Raw genomic sequence first — 20,462 nt, 5'->3', positions numbered from 1 at the left:
TTCCCAGAATTCGTAGCAAAGACTCAGAATCCGTCAGCCCCTGATGCCAGATTTGAGTCCTTCTCAATCCCCTCCCTAAAAGACTGTTGGTAATAATCCAGACAAGATGCTACTGTTTCCAGTTAGAGTGCTGCAGTACTACCTTAAGAGGACTCGGTAGCTCAGGCCTGGGTGTCGATGACTCTTCATTAGTACTGGCTCGACCAAGAAAGAGGTGTCCAAGGACACCATTTCTTTCTGGGCTTCATGAGACAATCAAACAGGCATACTCTATGGCTGACAAAGTGGGTGACAGTGCATTCCGGGCCAGACCTCACGAGGTCAGGGGCATTGGTCCGTCCCGTGCATTCAGGAAGAACCTGTTGGTTTGTCAGGTACTGAAGGCAGGAGTATGGTCACGACAGACCACATTCACCACCTTCTACCAATGGGACATTGCCCATAGGTCTTTGGACACCTTTTCCTCGGGTCCTGTGGTGGCTGCTTAGCAAGTTGTGTAGCTTATCCAGCTCCCCCAGCAGGACAGGTAGCATCTCATCTAAGATGTTTGGTCGCAAAAGAGAGAGTGAGTGTGTGTGACTGGCCTCCTTCCTATCTTTTTTATACCCCCCTCCCCCCACAGGCAGAGGATCGGTTGGCAACCTTCTCTCTAGCTTTGTCATCTCTGGCACTAAAGGTTCATCCGGACCTTTTTCGAATCGATGCTTCTCAAATACCTATTAATTTGAAAGGCCCAGAAGTCTGGCTGTTGAACACACACGATTAACAGGTCAGAGGCATGGGACTCCTTCCTTTGCTCTACATGACCAGAAAGAGAGGCCCAGGTGAGGTAAACCACCTGTCAGTTCAGAAGCTTACTCAGAATCCTTCCACCAAAAAGTAAGTCTTCCATATGCAAAGTCCGAGAGTATGTATTCATGTAGGAACAATTGACAAATTTTAAGGTAATTTGTATTTTTCCTGACATACTAACCTGAGGTCTTTACATACACTGCCCATCTCAAGCCACCCCTCATTCTGATACCTGGGCCAGAAGGTAAAAGAATGCATTGCAAGACGGAAGGGTAGTACTCCCCACCCTACCACCAGTAGTTAACTACCAACAACCTTGAAGGGTAGTACTTCCCACCCTACCAACTACCAACAACCTTGTTAAGTACTGTATTGAATGGCTGATTTCTAGCTGCGCTGTAGGTATTCCCATTTGTAAAGACCTCAGGTTTGTATCTTGAAAAATACAAATTATTTTAAAATCAAATTACTTTAAAATTTGTCATTTTACTTTTGTTGGTTTTCTTTCCCTTCTATCCATTCCACTCCTTTTTCTTTTAAAGATTTTCACCTCTGAACATATTAAAGATACACCTCAATAAACTATTTTATTGCCAACTTACATAATTAACTGAAGCTGTCATGGTCAATTTGTAAAATCTGTAGCTGATAAGAAATACATAATAATAATATTTACATTCTATAGACTTCCAAGTGCTGTACTTGTAATACTATAAATAGCAAGTATCAGTTGAATAAATTTACCACTCCAGATGGACTGGATATTTTCCATCCAGACAAGCTGTACAGTGACCCACAGGTGCCCCATTTTTTAAAGATGCACCTTCCCTCACAGCCTTGATTAAGCCTTCAATGCTGAGGTAAGCTAGGCTGTCTGCACCTACGGGGAAAAAAAATTAATTTTAGAAGACATGGACTACATTTTTATTTTTTTATTTTTTTCCTTTTCTGGGGTTAAAATATACAAAACCCCTAGCCTGGGCAAACTTTAAGGTAGGCCAATTAAAAAAATATAAAAACACATCAATGGAAAGAAGACATGCAAATGCACATAGTATAAAAAATTTTGTAAAAATTTTTTAGTTCCTTCCAAAGGAAACTGAAAGTGAATGTTTCCAACCCTGCATGGGGTCTTTTTTCCAAGACGATCGTAAAAATATGCAAATTTTAGCAAGTTATACATATTCTTTCTAATAATTTTTGAAATTTTATTTAGACGATCATAAAAATATGCAAATTTTAGCGAGTTATACATATTCTTTCTAATAATTTTTGAAATTTTATTTTGTAAAACTACAATTACAGCTCACATAATATCATAACACATAAGTACTAAAATCAGTAACAATCCCTGAGTGTGTTTATGGTAAAATATTTATGGGGATTTACTGGGATGGGGAGATGTAGTACCTTTTATTGAGTTATAAATGTTTTTTTCTAATATTTTATTTGTACTTAGCAAAATTACAATTACAGCTGACACTATCGTAACAGATAAGAAGTAAAACCAACAGCAATCCCCGAGTGTATTTATGGGCAAATAGATACAAGATGTACTGGGAAGGAGAGGAGTAGAACATTCCCCCATGATATCTCAAGTCACACTAATCTCCCTGTATCCTGATCTGAGGTGCGAGTGTTGCCATATAGTCATTTATGGCCCATTCAAGTGATAGGAACGTTTTTTTGTGCAAAATTTATTAAAATATTATACCTCAAAATAATAGTGATTACTGTATATGCCTTCCATTAAGGGTTAAGACCAAAAATGTGTTAAGCAATCAGCTGTAAGTTGTGTAGGAAGTTTATCATTCAAAGTTGACAATGTACCTGTAGGAACAAGCTACCTTCGTAACTGGAGAACTACCACCTCCATTGTAGATGTAGGTGCTGGAAGGAATTACCTTCAAGTAAAATCATGAATTTATCAAGTATTGTTGCTACAGACACACACACACACACACACCTTAATATTTGTTCCTATGGGGATACAAACACTGCTTTCATATGAAACTATCTTCCTGTGGATGCGCTTGACAAGATGTTCTGACTAAACAAGGGTGGTACCCAGGTGGCGATGGGAGAGTGGATGCCAATGCTCACCCAACTGAAAGCAAACATCATTGTGAAGGTTGTGGTCAACCTTGCCATTTTTTGTCTCCCGTAGTGGTAGATCTACTGTACACTCATTATGTGTTTCTTGCAGGGGAAAAAGTGTGTTCTTGTGATTTTCCCTTCCCTGAATGTGCTGTATGCCCTTCTTCACAATGGCAAAATTATGGGAAGAGGAAGAAGCCTAAGATGGATGCTTCATCTAGCAAAGACCCCATGCCAAGTCCTTCCAGAACTTTATCTTCCCCTTCATCCATCCCCCCTTATCCCACCACTGCTGCTTCTTTTAGAGGCTTAAGCCGCAGTGTTTGAAACCAACTACATCTTCACCAGGCAAGGAAGAAGAAAAACTAGAATTCCAAAGGTGACTGAGGGTGGCCCAACCTTCAATAAGCATTCTAGGTTCACCTTCCCTTTCAACAGTTTTACAGTGCTTGGCTGAGCAGAAGGGTGAGCATCAGCACAGTCTCCCAATCCACCACCTCCCTGCCACATCTACCTCCCAGGAGGTACCACTGACAGCCAAGCATGTGGAGGTCATCACCTCCCCCCACCCTGCCCTGCCCCCTCACCAACCCCCAACACCTTTCGTGAGAATAAGGAGGTAACTGCCAAGAAACGTCACCAATCTCTTTCACCACCTTTATTATCCTCATCCTCCTTTTCCTTGTCAGACCATAAAAGATCTAAAGCTAAAACGAGCAAGCACTCTGATAAGATAACTCCCCATATGCTACTCTCCTCCCAGGAGGCAGAGCAAATCCAGCTGGTCCCACTCCAGTGACCTACCCACCCAGGGGGAAGTGCTCACCTTTGCCCCTCCACTCCTTTAGGAGCAGGGCTTCGAGTTCTCGACTTCAGGCACACTGGGTGTTCCTGGTCCTCTCTCCTCTCAGGGAAGACACTTCTTCAAGGCAAGCACCACTTGACAAGTTCACAGGATCTCTGTTCTCACTCTTACCACCACTCCCAGTCAACAAATCAGGGGCAGAGGCAACAAATCAGGGGCAGAGGGAGTCTCATTACTCTCATGCGAGCTCCCATAGGCAAGACTGTCCAACTTCTCCCAATTTGGGCCAGTCTTGCTCAACTACAAGGACACATAGAGACCAGTCCCTCTCCTGGGAGAGGTCTGCCCCCCCGTGCCCACTCTCGGACGAGTCTCTCCTCTCATTGTTCGAGAGTGCGACACCAGAACATTCCTTCCCCCAACTCTCACTGATTTCTACAGAATCTCCAAGACTCTCCTTCTACAGGCATCATCGCCTCCCTAGACGTCGAGAGCCTCTTCACAAACGTGCCAGTTGATGAGATGATGAACATATCCTGAATAGGGTATATAGATGTGAGGACACACCGACCATGAACATCCCCAAAGAAGCCCTAAACACCCTTCTCGAAACATGTACTAAGAAGGCCCCCTTCACCAACCACAGAGGACATCTTTACTGCCAGATCGATGGCGTGGCAATGGGATCCCCTTTAGGGGTCCTATGTGCTAATTTCTACATGAGTGTTGTAGAGCAGGGGCTCTTCCATAAGCTCCCCTGCCCTCCTCAATACTACAGGTATACAGATGGCACCTTTGTGAGAGTGAATAGCGAAGAAGACCTAGAAAAATTAAGGACTACTTTTGAAGAATGTTCCGTCATCTGTTTCACGTGCGAACGTAGTGTTGACGGTGCCCTTCCCTTTCTGGACATTTGGGTACAGCAGACCATGACGGATTATACCACCATAGTATACAAGAAACCCACGAACACGGGTCTATGCCTTAATGGGTCCAGTGGGTGCCCAGACAGGTATAAAAAGTCTGTGGTCGCCAGCCTTCGTCTGTTGCGTCCTCTCACACTGTTCCACGTGGAAAGGAACTACGGAAGAGATAGAAAAATCAGCACAAATACTAATTAATAACAACTTCTCTAATCACATGGTTGAACAACAAACCCAAGTCTCTATAAATAACTGGCACTGGGAAAGCATGACAGACACCGAAAACAACCATAGTAAGCCCATACAACTATATTACAGGCACTACATGCACCAAAAATATGTAGAAGATGAGAAGGGCCTCAGAAAAATAATAAATTAAAATGTAACCCCTATTGCAAAAGATGACAAAATTATCCTGATAATATACTATAAAAATATGAAAACAAGCCAGTTGTTGCTTAAAAACAACCCTGCGCCCCCAGAAACGCCTTTGAAAAGAAGTAGTGTCATCTACAAATTTACTTGCCCGGTGGAAAGATGCCACCACTCTTATGTCGGGATGACCACTACCGAACTCTCCAAGCGTCTCCTGTCACCTCCAAGAAGGGGCTATTTTTAGTCATTACTCGCAATAACATCAAAGAAGGCCCGAAAGAGAAGAACTTGTAAAGAAAGCCAATATCATAGACCAAGCAACGGACCTCCAATGCCTAATGCTTCTCGAAGCACTACATATTTTTAAAAAAAGTCGAACATCAACATGGTGAAGGAAACCGAATGTCTCCCTACCATCATACGGAGAAATTTAAGAAACAAGCTGACGCCGGACACCGAGGAGAGAGAGAGAGAGAGAGAGAGAGAGAGAGAGAGAGAGAGAGAGAGAGAGAGAGAGAGAGAGAGAGAGAGAGACACAGCACCAGACACAGATGGCAGATCCTCTGAACAACCTATAATCCCGGATAACAGCCACTCCCAAATTCCAATGGTAATTAGGCTCAGAAGGTCTCAACGCCTCTGGGACCGACTTTGTCACCAACCAAAACGCAGCTGAATAACCAACCTGGCAACTGTACACCCACCGCCCCACCCCCGCTTGCTGTATATACCCTTGTAACCTGAATGCCATTTCATTCACTCTTTGAAAATACACACCAGAGCGCATTTGAAGCGTCAGAGGAAATAAACCTAAGAAAACAGAAATCTTTGTGTCCTTGGGAAACCTGATTTACCAGCTACAGGCTGAAGGAAAAAAGATAAGAAGAAGAACAGAGAAGACTCTGTATAAATTAAATGCTGTGGAAACTGCTATAATTTTTAATAATAATAAGATAAGGAAGCTTATGATGTCAAGACTAGTTCCTCTCCCTTATGTCTGGGCAGGTGTCTCATGAGAGTTGGCTGTCTCTCAGAAATAGCTCAATCCTAGACTCCCACTTCTACTTCCCCAAGGGAAGGTGGAAGCAGCAGCGGCTATTAAGAGGGAAGATTCACGTGACAGCTTCATCTCTTGGGCAGCCACCTTCAAGTCCAGCCAAGGAAGCAGGCCGTCAGCTTCCAAAATTCTGGCTTTGACCAAGGCTACCATGTTGTCTGCACAGCGGAAAACCCTGCAGATGAAGCTGAGACAAGATCCCACTCCATCTACCCCTACAAAGGGTGCAGTGCAGACACCTCTCAGCCCTTTCACCCTTCCTTCCTGAGTCAGCCTAAAAGAGGTAGGTGCAGGAAAAGAGAGGGTTCCCAATGAGACTGACCCCTCCCTTAGCTGTCACAGTGGCTGTCTGCCTCTCGAATCATTGGACAGCACACCATCAACATGGGGCAAAACAGTGGTTAGCAGTGGTCCTGAAGGATGGATACAAACTCTTGCAAGGAACAGCAGTCCCCTCTCTCCCCAGACCCAATCCTATTCCCAACACACCTTACCAACTCGACCAAATCCAAAGTTCTGCGGACAGAGGTTGAGACTATGATGCAGAAGGGAGTGATCGAGATATTTCTGACCAGGTCTCCAGGCTTCTACAGCTGTCTCCTCTTAGTGGATAAAGCTTTGGGAGGATGGAGGCCTGAGTAGAGCTCTAAGCACTGAATGGCTACATCACACACCCTCCATGATCTCAATCAATCTCCAGGGTGCTTACTTTCATATCCATATTCACCATGACTCAAGGTAGTTCCTTCATTTCATTTGCCAAGGAGAGGTCTTTCAGTTCAAGGCCCTCTGCTTTGGCCTGACAACAGCCCCGCAGGTGTTCGCCATCTTTTGCACTGGATGACTGGCTCATCCTCGCTTCCTCAGAAAAGCAGCTTTTACAAGACAAACAGTCTGGAGAGTGTTATAAACTGGCAGAAATCAGACTTAGTTCCAAAGCATAGGATGAAGTATCTTGGAATATTCCTGGACACAACTGCAGTGAAGGCCTTCCCAGCACCCCCATGAATAGACAACCTCAAGGAAGTTGTCAGGTGCTTTTTGAAGGAGGAGGAACAACCAGTCTGACAGTGGCAAGTAATACTGGCCCACCTTATGTCCCTGGAGAAACTTGTCCCAAATGAGAGAAGCCATTTTCATGCACTCCCATGGCAACTCTTAACATCACTGGTTATTTCTGCTCAAGCCACCTCATTTTGTCCCCCTCAACAACAAAGCTTGGAATGACTAAGAGTTGTGGCTGTTGGACTACCATCTCCTTCAGGGAGTCTCACTGAGAGCTCCTCCTCTGGAGTTACTCCTAGTCTAAGATGAGTCAGGCAAAGGTTGGGAAGCTCATCTGGGAGGAGAGTTCACTTTAGGGACTTGGTCCCCAAACATGAATAGAGTGCACATCAGTGTGCTAGAGAAGACAGCATCATGGCTGGCACTTCAGGCATCGGTGATAGTCATTAGCTACAACCACTCTAGTAGCCTACATCAACAAACAAGGGAGGGGGGGGGACAGCCTCCCACTTGTTGCACCAGATGCACAAATGAGCACTGATGCACAGGATCGAGCTGCGAGTCAGGTACATCCCAGGCAACAAGAACGTCATGGCACAACAACTAAGCCATGGGGATGGGATGGTCCCTACACCAAGCAGTAACAGTGAGACTGTCTGACCTGTGGGACAGCCAATGATGTGTCTGTTCACCATCAAATTGAATAGTAAACTTCCCATCTGCTCAAAGTTCCAGACCCTTGGGCAGCAATGTAAGATGCATTCCAAAACCCATGGGACAACATGGGTATTCAACAGCTTTCACGACCCCAAAGTCTTTGCATGACAATAGTAGCCCCCACCCTTTGGTCACACACTAAGTGGCACACAAACCCATCACTCCTGACACATCCCAAGAGCCCCATAGCAAGGAAGATGTCTGGCACCCTCTGCACACCTCAGCAAATGTCTACCAGGGGCAGTGGGATATCTTCTTCAACAAGTGTTGTCGAAGGGTTACTCTTCAGTCGGTACTTCTCTTCAACAAGTAATGGACTTCTTAGTGTTCCTGCATGCCTGCCTTGGCTGTTACAGAAGCTTCTAACAGTCATGCCCTCCTAGAGATCAGGTCCTCTTGGTGGGACCTGACAATGGTACTTTGAAGCCTCTTACAGCTCCCTACACACCCATCTCAGCCATTCGACAGGAATCTTACCCTTAAAATGGCCTTTTTTCTAGTCCTTGCCTTGGCCAAGAGAGTGGGAGAGTTGCATAAACTGTCATGTCTCATAAGCACTCAGAGGGGTGGCTGTCTCTCTTGTTCTCCTTCATCAAGGAATGTGTGGCTAAGACAAAATCCCTCAGTTCAAGGTACAATGTTCAAGAGTTTTTAGATTCCCTCCTTACAAGAATTCATTGATGGAAAGCCACACGATTTCACTGTGCCCGACTTGCGCCTTGAAATGTTACTTGAGAAAGAAGAAGAACCTTGGACCAGATTGCAAGTGCCTTTTGTGAGTACAAGACATTGCAAGGAGGAGGTATCCAAGAACACCATCTCCTTCTGGTTACAGGAGGTAATCTCAAGAGCTTACAAGTCCCCAGCAATGCAGAGGACCCTCTGACCCATCTACGAGCTTATAAGATGAGGGGCATAGGGTCCTCTATCACCTGTCAAAACTTCTTAGTCCATCTGATAATCAGGGCGGCAGTCCAGTGCCTTCAGGCTACCTTCACCTCATTCTACTTGAAGGATATTGCCCTTAAGTCCCTAGACACCTTTTAGTCCCCTCACCCCACCCCAGCGTCCCCCAATTTCATCATGGAAGGGGGGGGGATGCAGTATAGGCCTATGAAGTGGCTGAGGCCCCTCCCAGAGAGAGAGAGAGAGAGAGAGAGAGAGAGAGAGAGAGAGAGAGAGAGAGAGAGTGTGTCTTTGATGCCTGAGAGTTGGGGAGGGGAAGGAGCGTGAGTTTCCTCACTAGCAGAAGGAGAGCCGAGTGAAAAGATTTGCTCTCAATCTCACTGCTCCCCAGAGTTTTAACCTCCCCCTTTTCTCCTTCAGTGGGTTGCTCCTCTGCAATAGATTACCACTTACAGGAGCAACATCAATAGAGGGATCCCTCCCACCTCCAGGAGGAGAGATGAGACCAGTGGGAAGGGGGGACACTGTGATGTAAAACCAATCTCTGAGGAAGAGCACAAATTAGTATAGGACCAGGGTGTTGTAGGAGTTGAAGCCCACCCTCCTGAAGAAGAGACCCCGGGACAAGAGGAACTGCACTCGGAGGAAGAACCCTGAGTATTCCCTTTTCTCATTTTTTTACCTTGTTTGTGCTTTCAAATTTTGCCTTTTTCTTGTTGGGGTTTATGAGTTTAAAAACCCATCAGTTAATGAGCATGCAAAGGAAATTTGACAAGAATTTTTCTTGACATGTATAATTGCTTTTCTGTAGGCACCATTACTTAACGAGTAGTTTTTAAGGAAATTTGGTTAGAATTTTCTGAAACGTGTGAATACCTTTGTGTTACAGATAAAGAACCCACTGGTTAATGAGGTACCCTTGAGGAAATCAGGCTTTTTCCTTGACATGCAAGATACCCTTAGGTAAGCAGTATCACCCCCTCCCCCCCAGCAAGTTAATGAATACTTTGAGGAAATCCAGGCAGAATCTTCTTAGTCATGTAGAGATAATTTTTGTGCTTAGAGACATCAAACTCTTTAGTTAGTGGCACACCTTTACTAGAAATTGAACAGGAATTTTCCTAGACTGTATAAGTTTTTTTTTTTGGGGAGGCTTTGTCAAAAATGGAACAGCATTTTCCTGGGGTTAACTAATGCCATTAATTTTTTCTGGGTCTGCAAGGTTTAATGACTTGTAAGTCCACATAACTGACCCACCTAGGATAATGGGGGTTGGGTCCTCAGTGGTGTTCCCCCTTTTCTTCCTACACAGCCAGAGTAGAGACAATGGTGTTTCAACCAACAGGAAGCTCTAGCATCTCCTCACTTTTGTACTGGATGACAAGAGGTTTATCCTCGTAGAGGCTAAGTCAGGAGGTTTCGGATGGCAAGAGGTTTGCCATTGCCCCCTTCTGTTTCCTGATAGAACATTGAGGAGTTACTCTGCGATCCCCTCCGTTGCTGGATTTGAGAGACGTAGTTCCTTTATACAGTATTTTTTTGTGTTTAATCTAATTATTGTTGTATCTGACTACGATGTTTTTAAATATCTAACTTCCCTGGTAGTTACATATATATAGCTTTATCCCGCCGATTCGTCGCGCGCACGGCAGAAATTCAAAATTCGCGGCAATCGCCGATAGATGGTCAGGTGGCCATACCTGAGCGCCCTCTACCAGGTACTTAGAACCATTCCCAATTGTCCTCAGAAATTCCCTGCCGTCGTTCTATCAACACGTTGGAAATTCGCTCTACTTTGGTTTGCTTTACTACAATTGGTGAAGTACCCATTACTTGTTTGGTTTTCGTTGATGGCTTTCGCTGATTTTGGATTTTCCCTGGATTTTTCTTTTCTCATTGTTAGCCTATTTGGTCGGTTTCTGACTGTTACAATTGTTCTTTGTACTTGCTTTTCAAGATGGCTGACCCTGTTGTTAGAATGTGTGTTAGGGGATGCAAGAACCGGCTTCCCAAGGCTGCTCTTGATCCCCACACAGTTTGTAAGAAATGCAGAGATCATGTGTGTGCACTTGATGATAGATGCAAGGAGTGTGAAAGTTTGTCCGAGAAAGAGTGGAGAGAGTATGATCGCTATGTGAGGCGATTGGAAAAGGACAGAATTAGGAGAGCTAGATCTTCCAGTGTCCTTTCAGCTAGGTCTTCTGATAGTCAAGTCCTTTCTAACTTGTCTGATACTAATATTCCTGATCCTAACCCTAAGGTTATAGTACCCGATCCTCCTGCGGAGTCGGGAGTAAGTAATCCGTCATTAAAGGATATAATGGCTGCTATTTCGGCCATAGGAGTTTCTGTGCAATCCCTTTCTTCGGATAGGGAAGTGATGTGGGGGGCAGTGCATAGTTTGCAACAAAAGTTCGGTGACAGTGTTAGTGCAGTGGAGGGTGCGTCCGTTCGTGTCTGTCACGCTCCTAGCCCTAGACCTCTTCCATGCTCCCCAACCCCTGGGAGAAGGAACGTCGACAGGCTAAGGGAGGTGAGAGACGTTGAACAACGAGCGGACGTCCCCTCGGCGATCCTGTTGACGCATCCCAGGGCGCTCCCCTACGCCGCAGGAAAAGCGAGATGAGGACGTGTTCGTCTTCCTCGGATGACGCAAGACCCAGACGTGGTTGGCGTCAATCACAAGAATCTAGACCTATCAAGAGACGCAGGTCCCCCTTCCCGCTCCAACAACCCTCTTGCAGCAAATGGAGCTCTCCAGAGAGATTCCTGTCGGAAGAAGACGGCGTTTCTGCGCCTAAACAGAGGCGTAAGACGCATAGCTCGTCGGAGGAAGAAGACGTATACATGACTTCAGTTCACGCTTCTCCCCCGCCCCCAGAATGGGACGTGTCGCAAGCTGCGTCACCACCTCTTCATCAAAAGATCCCAGCTAGAGTCTCCGAAGTTGTGGAAGCTCGTGCAGTGCCATCTCCAGTTGTTTCCCAGCAGCAAGTGGCACCTCAAGTAAAGTTCTTGTCGGAAGTCCAGCAGTCCCTTGTGTCTCTTTTTGACTCTTACAAGTCGCAAGGACTAAGAGAAGAAACACACAAGAAGGAATCTAAGGACGTCAACAGACCCAAGAAGAGGGTAAGGCAAGAATCAGAACAACAAGACGCTAACAGCCAGCAAGACGCAAACTCGCGGCAAGTTGCAGCGCTCATAGACGCTTCCCCGCAACAAGCCGCACGAGTGACGGGAGGGAACAAGGATCGTGAAGCTCCCTCGCAGCAAGTTGGACGCATGCGTGACGCACGCAAGCAGCACGATTCACACGTTTCCCCCTCTCGTTCGACATCGGAAATAGCGGATCCTTTGGAAGAGATCTCGGAAGAGGAAACTCAAGAAACTCTTCATGCCGCTGATCTGAAAAGACTTCTTACTCTTTTGGCGGACTTATTTCCTAACGATTTTCAACAGGCCGTACCTCGGAGTCCTCCCTCGCAATATTTGATGGGTAGACCCCAGAAGTCTTCCTCATTCAAGAAGACAGTGTTGGCCAAATCAGTGAAGAGAGCCTTTTCGACACTGAATGATTGGATTTTGAAGAAGAAGGAACAAGGAAAGACAACTTTTTCCTTTCCCCTGACAAGATTGGCTTCTAGATCCAGCGTGTGGTACAAGACTGGGGAAGCTCTCGGTTTGGGAGTTCCTGCCTCCTCCCAAGGGGACTTCTCCAGACTCGTTGACTCTTCACGGAGAACAGCCATGACAAAAGCCAAGGTTCTGTGGTCCACTTCGGAGTTGGATCATTTGCTGAAAGGCGTCTTCAGAACTATTGAAGTCTTCAGCTTGATGGACTGGACTCTTGCAGCTCTTGCAGAGGTTTCAGATCAGAAGAATGACACGCAAATGCACCTTATTGCCTGTCTCAATAAAGCTGTGAGGGACGGGTCGGTCGAACTTTCTGCCCTTTTCACAGCAGGTGTTATCAAGAAACGAGCTATGCTGTGTTCGTTCGTGTCTTCTGGGGTGACTTTAGCTCAGAAATCTGAACTGTTGTATGCTCCCTTATCTAAACAGCTCTTCCCTTCAGAGCTGGTTATGGACTTATCAGCAGCCCTTGCGCAACAATCAACGCAAGATCTGATCACAAGGACTGCTAGGAAAGTTCTTCCGGCAAACTTTTTAGCCAGGAAGGACAAGGAAGCTCCTCCCTACGCGTCAGCCCTTTCGTGGGAGAGCCCTTTTGAGAGGAAGTCAGAGAATGGCTGCTGGAGGACAACTTCGTAAGAACCCCAAGCAGCAACCCAAATCAAGAAATGATCACAACAACCTCCAGACACAAGTGGGAGCCAGGTTATCCCACTTTTGGCAAGAGTGGAGCCAAAGGGAGCGGACGTATGGACAGTCGAAGTTTTGAAGGAAGGATACAAGATTCCCTTCCTAAGGAAGCCCCCTCTTTCACAAGAACCGTTAGAGTTGACAGCTACTTACTCAGGGAGCAAAGCAGCAGCTCTTCAAGAACAGGTGACCCAGATGCTATCAAAAGCAGCAATAGAAGAGGTAAAGGACCTCTCATCAGAGGTTTTTACAACAGACTTTTTCTGGTACCCAAGAACTTTCGGGGTTGGAGACCAGTTCTGGACGTAAGTCCACTGAACAAGTACGTAAGCAAAGTCAAGTTTGCCATGGAGACATCTGCGTCAGTCCTAGCAGGCACCAGACAGGAAGACTGGATGGTTTCGATAGACCTACAGGACGCGTATTTTCACGTACCAATTCACCCGAACTACAGAAAATATCTGAGGTTTGTGCATCTCGGGACAACCTATCAGTTCAGAGCACTTTGTTTTGGACTAAGCACGGCTCCTTACGTTTTCTCTCGAGTGGCATCGAACGTAGCTCACTGGTTACATCTAAAAGGGATACGGATTTCGATGTACCTGGACGATTGGCTAATCAGAGCCAGATCGCAAGCAAAGTGTCTGGAGGATCTACAAGTTACAATGAATTTGACGCAACAATTAGGTCTGGTAGTAAATCTAGCCAAATCGCAGCTAACGCCTTCACAGGACATCATCTACCTGGGGATGAGGATTCAGTCAGTGGTTTTTCGGGCTTTTCCAGCCCCGAAACGCATTCTAGATTGCTTAGAAAAGGTGAAGCTCTTTCTAGGGAGATGGACCTGTTCGGCGAGGGGAGTGGATGAGTCTGCTGGGGACCCTCTCCTCGATCGAACAATTCGTCTCCCTGGGAAGACTACATCTACGTCCACTTCAGTTCCATCTGTCAAGCTATTGGAAAAGAGGCCAAGATCTGGAGACGTGGATTCCGATCCCTCTGGGAATCAAAAATCATTTGAGTTGGTGGAACGACCCCAAAAAACTTCAATTAGGCCTCGAACTTCAACAAAAGAACCCCGACCTAGTGTTGTATTCAGAAGCATCGGACATGGGATGGGGTGCAACGCTGGGAAGGGCGAGATCTCAGGTCTATGGGAAAACCATCAGAAGAAATGGCATATAAATGTCAAGGAACTGGTGGCCATTCATCTTGCACTAGTCCACTTTCAGGAGAAGGTCCAGAACAAGATTGTACAGGTCAACGCAGACAACACCACAGCGTTGGCCTACATCAGGAAACAGGGTGGCACTCGTTCGGTTTCCCTTTACGAGGCAGCCAAAGATCTCCTGCTGTGGGCAGAAACAAACAACTTAACTCTGATCACCCGCTTCATAGAGGGAGAGAAGAACGTCAGAGCGGATCTTCTCAGCAGAGGAAGACAGGTTCTCACGACAGAATGGACCTTACATCACGATGTGTGCAACAGGCTTTGGAATCTGTGGGGAGAACCGTCAATAGACCTCTTTGCGACACAGAGAACGAATAGGTTACCAGTCTACTGCTCTCAGTCCCAGACCAGGAAGCAGTGGCAGTGGACACCTTCTTCATGAATTGGGAGGGACTAGACATATGCGCTTTTCCTCCATTCAAGATCCTAGACAGAGTCATGAAGAAGTTCAGAGAGTCGAACGACGCCCGCATGACCCTGATAGCTCCATTTTGGCCCATGAGACCATGGATCACGGAGGTGATGGAGTGGCTAGTAGACACCCCCAGATCGTTACCTTGTCGGAACGATCTACTCAGACAGCCACATATAGAGAGATACCATCAAAATCTCCTCGCTCTCAACCTAACTGCCTTTCGACTATCGAAAAACTGGCAAGAGCGAAGGGCTTTTCAAGGAAGCTGCAAGAGCCATCGCGAGAGCGAGGAGAACGTCCACACTCAAGGTGTACCAATCAAAGTGGGACGTATTCAGGAATGGTGCAGGAAAAATAACATTTCCTCTTCCAGTACCTCTCTAACTCAACTGGCAGATTTTCTTCTGCATTTGAAAACCCAAGGAAACCTAGCAGTATCTACCATCAAGGGATACCGCAGCATGCTTGCTTCCGTCTTCCGTCACAGAAATATTGACGTGTCAGGAGACAAGGACCTCACGGATCTCATAAGGTCTTTTGAGACAGTTAAGAGGAAGGACAACCTGACCCCCTCTTGGAATTTGGACGTAGTCCTAAAATTTTTAACCTCGAATAGGTTTGAACCTCTCGACAAGGCTTCATGGAAGGATCTCACTAAGAAGACCCTTTTCCTGGTCGCTTTGGCTACAGCCAAGAGGGTAGGAGAACTACAAGCCTTTAGCAAGAAAGTAGGCTTCAATGGGGAAAATGCAGTCTGCTCACTTCAACTTGGTTTTCTCGCTAAAAACGAGAACCCTTCTCAACCATGGCCCAGATCTTTTTCCATACCAGGGCTGTCTCATTTAGTAGGACAGGAAAAAGAGAGAGGCCTTTGTCCAGTTAGGGCCCTAAAATTTTATCTACAAAGGACCAGAAACATGAGAGGTCAGACAGATCACCTCTGGTGCTCAGTGAAGAAACCTTCGTTACCCTTATCAAAGAATGCACTGGCGTTCTTTATCAAGGACTTAATAAGGGAAGCTCACCAAGAATGTGACGAGAAAAGCTTTCCAATCCTCAAAGTCAAAGCGCGCGAAGTAAGAGCTGTGGCAACCGATGGCTTATAGACACAACAGGTCTATGAAATCGATTTTGGAAGCGACTTTTTGGCGAAGCAAATCTATCTTCGCAGATTGTTACCTGAAAGAAGTACAGACCCAATATGAGGATTGCTGTTCCCTGGGTCCGTACGTTGCCTCCGGCGCCGTAGTTGGAGAGGGTACTACTGCCTCTACCCTATAACCTTTTTTTTTTTTTTTGTATTATACCCTTGCCTTTTTCTTGATTTGAACTCACAGGTTGTCTGTGAAGGTTGTTGCAACCTTCCACAGTCTGGGGTTGCAAGTCTAAGTTAGGTTTTATGGAGTGTGTTATTTAATGATTTTAGTGGGTCAGGTGGTCAGCTCTTTGTCCATGGCTATGCCAGGATAGCAAGGGTGGTGGTCTAGTCATGTTAAGGTTGAGGACCGTGTGACAGCCCCATAGAGACTTTCTACAGCCCCCTGGATGGGTCGCTGGGTCTCTCAAGGAATGCAGGCGAATGAGGCAGGATAATTATGAAGCCAGCTTCCTTATCAGGTAAGAACCAGAGTATGTTTACAGCTAATATTTAGTGTTTAGTAATTATACGAATTCCCAACGGTGTTTTGGTTCTCTAACCCACCACCAATGGTGTCAATCAGCTATATATATGTAACTACCAGGGAAGTTAGATATTTAAAAATGGTATTTTCATTATAAAATAAGTTTTTAAATATACTTACCTGGTAGTTACATATATAAAAGGTCCCTCCCTCCTCCCCTCTGAGAACAGGGGCATGGAATTTCTGAGGACAACTGGAAATGGTTCTAAGTACCTGGTAGAGGGCGCTCAGGTATGGCCACCTGACCATCTATCAGTGATTGCTGCGAATTTTGAATTTCTGCCGTGCGCGCGACGAATCGGCGGGATAAAGCTATATATATGTAACTACCAGGTAAGTATATTTAAAAACTTATTTTATAATGAAAATACCATTTTTAAAATACAAGCCCATCATTGTATAAAATGCCTTATAAAACGGCATTTTCTGGGGTGATCTGGTATGAGTGAATTCAATTTACGTTATTCTTTATAGGAAAAATTTGTTGGGTAAACATCATTTTTAGCACTCATCATGCCTTCTGGAATCATTTAACAATGAGTACCGAGGTATCACTTTATATACAAATACAAAGGTATGCTCCTATACAACAAATGTACCTTCATGCTCCCCAGAAAACAAACATCCAGGATCACAAATTAAAGAGCCTGCGAGAATGCTTATTCTTTTGGTCCAGGGAAAGACTATCCACTACTACTAGCAGACTAAGGACTCTACAGTTTTCGAATGCAATTTCTACATCTTTTAGATAATTAGCAGCAAAATTGAATTGCGCTTCCACCGTGCCCTATTAACTATGTCCACAAGTAGCAAAATCTTATAAAAACTAAATAATATAGCAACCGCTCTTACGCTATGAATATTTACCCTTAATAAAGGTAAGAGATCTGGACTGAGTTTTCATGCGCTAGTCTTATTAAAAGCTTAACAAAAAAGACATCACGTTCTTAGACAAGGGAGTATTAGGCTTTCCAGCACCATAAAATAAATGGTTAACTTTGCTCCTTACAGGCTTTAACCTGTCTATTTAAAGTTTGTCCAAACAGGACAGAGTAGTCTCTCTTCCTCATTCCCCACTAACGAGGTTAAATAACGAATCTTTACCATTCTCGGTAATAGCTTTGCTTTAACACGATTCTTAGCCCTGAATTAAGGCACAACAACAAAATAGCATCCCGTTTACAAAAGCCTAGCTTACTGGAGAATGCTTGCAACTCACTCTTTTTGCTGTCGCTAGGAGTCCCAGAAATAGTAGTATAGTAAGAAACTTCAAAGAAGTTGATTCCAAGGGATCAAAAGTATCTGCAGATATAAAAATCAAAACTACATCAAAGTTCCATGACAGATTGATACTGAACTATGGGAACAATCTCAAATTATCTCAACACCCCTTATGTCTGGAATGTTTGAGATATCCAACTGCACATGACACAAAACTGAGGAAATCATGGATCTATATACCCTTGAATGGTAGCAACTGAAAGATTCTTGCTGCATCTAAGAAGCAAAAGAACTTAATGACCTTGTCTAGAAGTAAGGGTGCTGGAAATCCCTCTAGAGTGACACCAGGAGCTGTATACATACAAACCACTGTCTCTGATACAAGGCCAAGGTTGTCTCGTGTCTTGACTTAAGGATAGATTTCCAAGATACCTTCGAAAACCTCCCTCAGAGGAGATTGTCGAGTCTCCAAGTCATTACGTGTAGCATGCGGAGGCTTTGGTGGAATCACATGGAATTCAGTGCTCTGAGTAGGTCCTTCCTTAATGGAAGAATTTGAGGGTGATCTACCGAAAGAGGTAAAAAATCCAGAAACCATTCTTTCTCAGGCTGCCAAGGTGATAGGAGTTATTCTGCAATTTTTTGCTTCCCAAAATTTGTTCAGCACTCTGCTTATTACTACAAAAGGGGGAAAAGAGTAAGCATCTAGGTTGGACCAATCCTGAAATGCATCCACTGCCCAAGCCTGAGGGCCCTGGCATGGAAAACAGTACAGTGGTAGTTTCTTGTTCATTGACAATGCAAATAAGTCCACATTTGGCGCTCCCCTCAGACTCTATAGCGACTGGCAGCCTTGCGGATGTAACGATCATTCTGGGGGCAGGACTTGCCCTTTCCTATTGAACTGAACTGCCAGAGCATTTTAATTCCCTGGAATGAACTGTGGAACCAAAATGATGTTCCTGGCTTTGGCCCATAAAAGCAATTTCTCCGCTAAAAGAAACAATATCACAGTTCTCATCACCCTGGTTCCTAACGTAGGCCAAAGAGGTTAGATTGTCTGAAAATACTGTCATGATCTTGTCTCTGGCCAGGTGTTTGCATTGAAGCAGACTCTTCCATAAAGTTAGCAGTTCCAGGTTGTTTATATGCAACTCTTCCTCTTGTGGTGACCGTATCTCAGATATCTCTAGGCCACCCAGATAGTCCTCAACCAGTCTCTGAAGCATCTACAAACAAGGTGAGGTCTGGGTTCATTATTCCTAGGGATGAACCTGTCAGCAGTCTTCGACGATCCTTCCACCATGCTAACATCTCTCAAAGACTTAACAGGACTGTGACTAAATAAGAGTTGGCAGAGACTTCCTGTTCCAACTTTCTTTTAAATAAAACTGAATGGCCACATCCTGAGCCTTGTTAACTGAAAAATTTTTCTTGAGATGCCATGTGTCCCAACAGAAAGCCATTTTCTTGCAAGAAGCTTCCTTAGAGGACAAAATTCTCCAAGAAGCAATAAGCTGTCTACTCACTCTTCCAATGGAAAAGCCTGAAAATTGTGAGTCTATCCTCCTCCCCAGTAAGAGAATTGACTGAGCTGGAATCAGGGCAGATTTCTGAAAATTTATCACAATACCCAGTGACTGAGCCAGACAGAGTAACAGGTCCTTGGCCCACAGAATTCCATTGAAAGAGTTGGCCAACATTAACCAGTCACCTAATTAGAGAAGTCTTGCTCCTTAAAGGTTACACCATCCTCCTACTGCTGCCAAAATCCTTGTGAATACCTGAGGCACTGCACATATGCCAAAACAAAGTGCCATGAACTGAAATATGTTTCCTGTAAATACAGAATGACGGCCCTTGCACAACTAAAGATTTATTGGAGCGTGGAAATTTACATCCTGCATGTCCGTTGACATCATCCAGTCATTCTTCTGAATCGCTGCCAGCACTGTGCTGGATGATTCCATGGAGGAAAGGGACGGACAAATAAATCTGTTGAGTCTCGATGCACCTAGCACTGGGCGCCAACCTACGGATGCTTTTTGTACCAGAAAAAGTAGGTTATAAAACCCCAGGGGAGTTTCCGCACCTGCTCTATTACATTCTTCTCTAATAACAATACCAATTCCTTTTGATGGTAAAGCTATAGGAGATGACAACAGAAGAGGAGGAGACACAAGAGGAATTACATATATAGCACTCCTTCAGTACATCCACCACCCAATATTTTGCTCTCGAGTCCCTCCAAGCATGCTAAAAGGCCTGCAGTTGGCCTCCCACTGGAATCTGAGGACTAAAAACTCCATTCTTCTTGATAATCCTAACAATTTTACTCTTACCAAAGCCTGTTGTCAACCTACACTAGGTCTTTGCAGCTAAAACGAGTCTTGAGACGAGGAAGAACAAATCTTGACTGGAGGGCCTGAAGGGAGAGATGGAGCAGGCCTATTCATGCCTGACTTAAGAAATTGATAAAATCTCTGTCTTCCTGTGCAGAAATATCCTTCCTTATCCTTAAAAAGAGTCGGATTAAGAAGGTAATCCAAAGAGGAAACCAATTACCTGAGCAGGAGAGACCTTAGACAAAAGATAGGAGCACAATTGTTCTCTCCTCTTCAAAACTGAGCGCCTGCTGTGTCCGAAACAGACTTGTTCAAGCAAATAAAAAATCTAATGACTCCTCCCATGCTTTGAAACCCTCTGGCACCACAAGTTCCTTAAGTTGGCGCAGAGCAGCAGCAACGAAGCTCAACAAAAGGTAATAATTCTAAACAAAAGACTTGGATGAAGTCTCTGCCCCAGCATTAGTCCAAAGCACCTTGTCAGTCTCAAGAGCATGTCTCTTCAAAGGATTAAGACAAGCTAAGAAGTCAGAATTGTGAACCGAAGACGGCTGAAGCAGCAGTAAAC

At 45.0% G+C, this 20,462-nt stretch overlaps 1 protein-coding gene across 1 annotated transcript in view; it reads right to left on the bottom strand.

The window, feature by feature from the left end:
* Window positions 1-1,366: 1,366 nt before the first annotated feature.
* LOC136827981 (amidophosphoribosyltransferase-like) overlaps window positions 1,367-20,462 on the bottom strand; it is a 69,315-nt gene continuing 50,219 nt past the window's right edge. The window contains exon 10 of the mRNA XM_067085579.1: window positions 1,367-1,672. Coding sequence (XP_066941680.1) covers window positions 1,533-1,672 — 140 coding nt within the window. The 3' untranslated portion in view covers window positions 1,367-1,532. The remainder of the gene's footprint in view (window positions 1,673-20,462) is intronic.

The sequence above is a fragment of the Macrobrachium rosenbergii genome, chromosome 42 (assembly GCF_040412425.1).
Source record: "Macrobrachium rosenbergii isolate ZJJX-2024 chromosome 42, ASM4041242v1, whole genome shotgun sequence".
Taxonomy (NCBI): domain Eukaryota; kingdom Metazoa; phylum Arthropoda; class Malacostraca; order Decapoda; family Palaemonidae; genus Macrobrachium; species Macrobrachium rosenbergii.
Note: the sequence above shows the minus strand (reverse complement) of the source record. Positions and strands in the feature narration are given on the sequence as shown.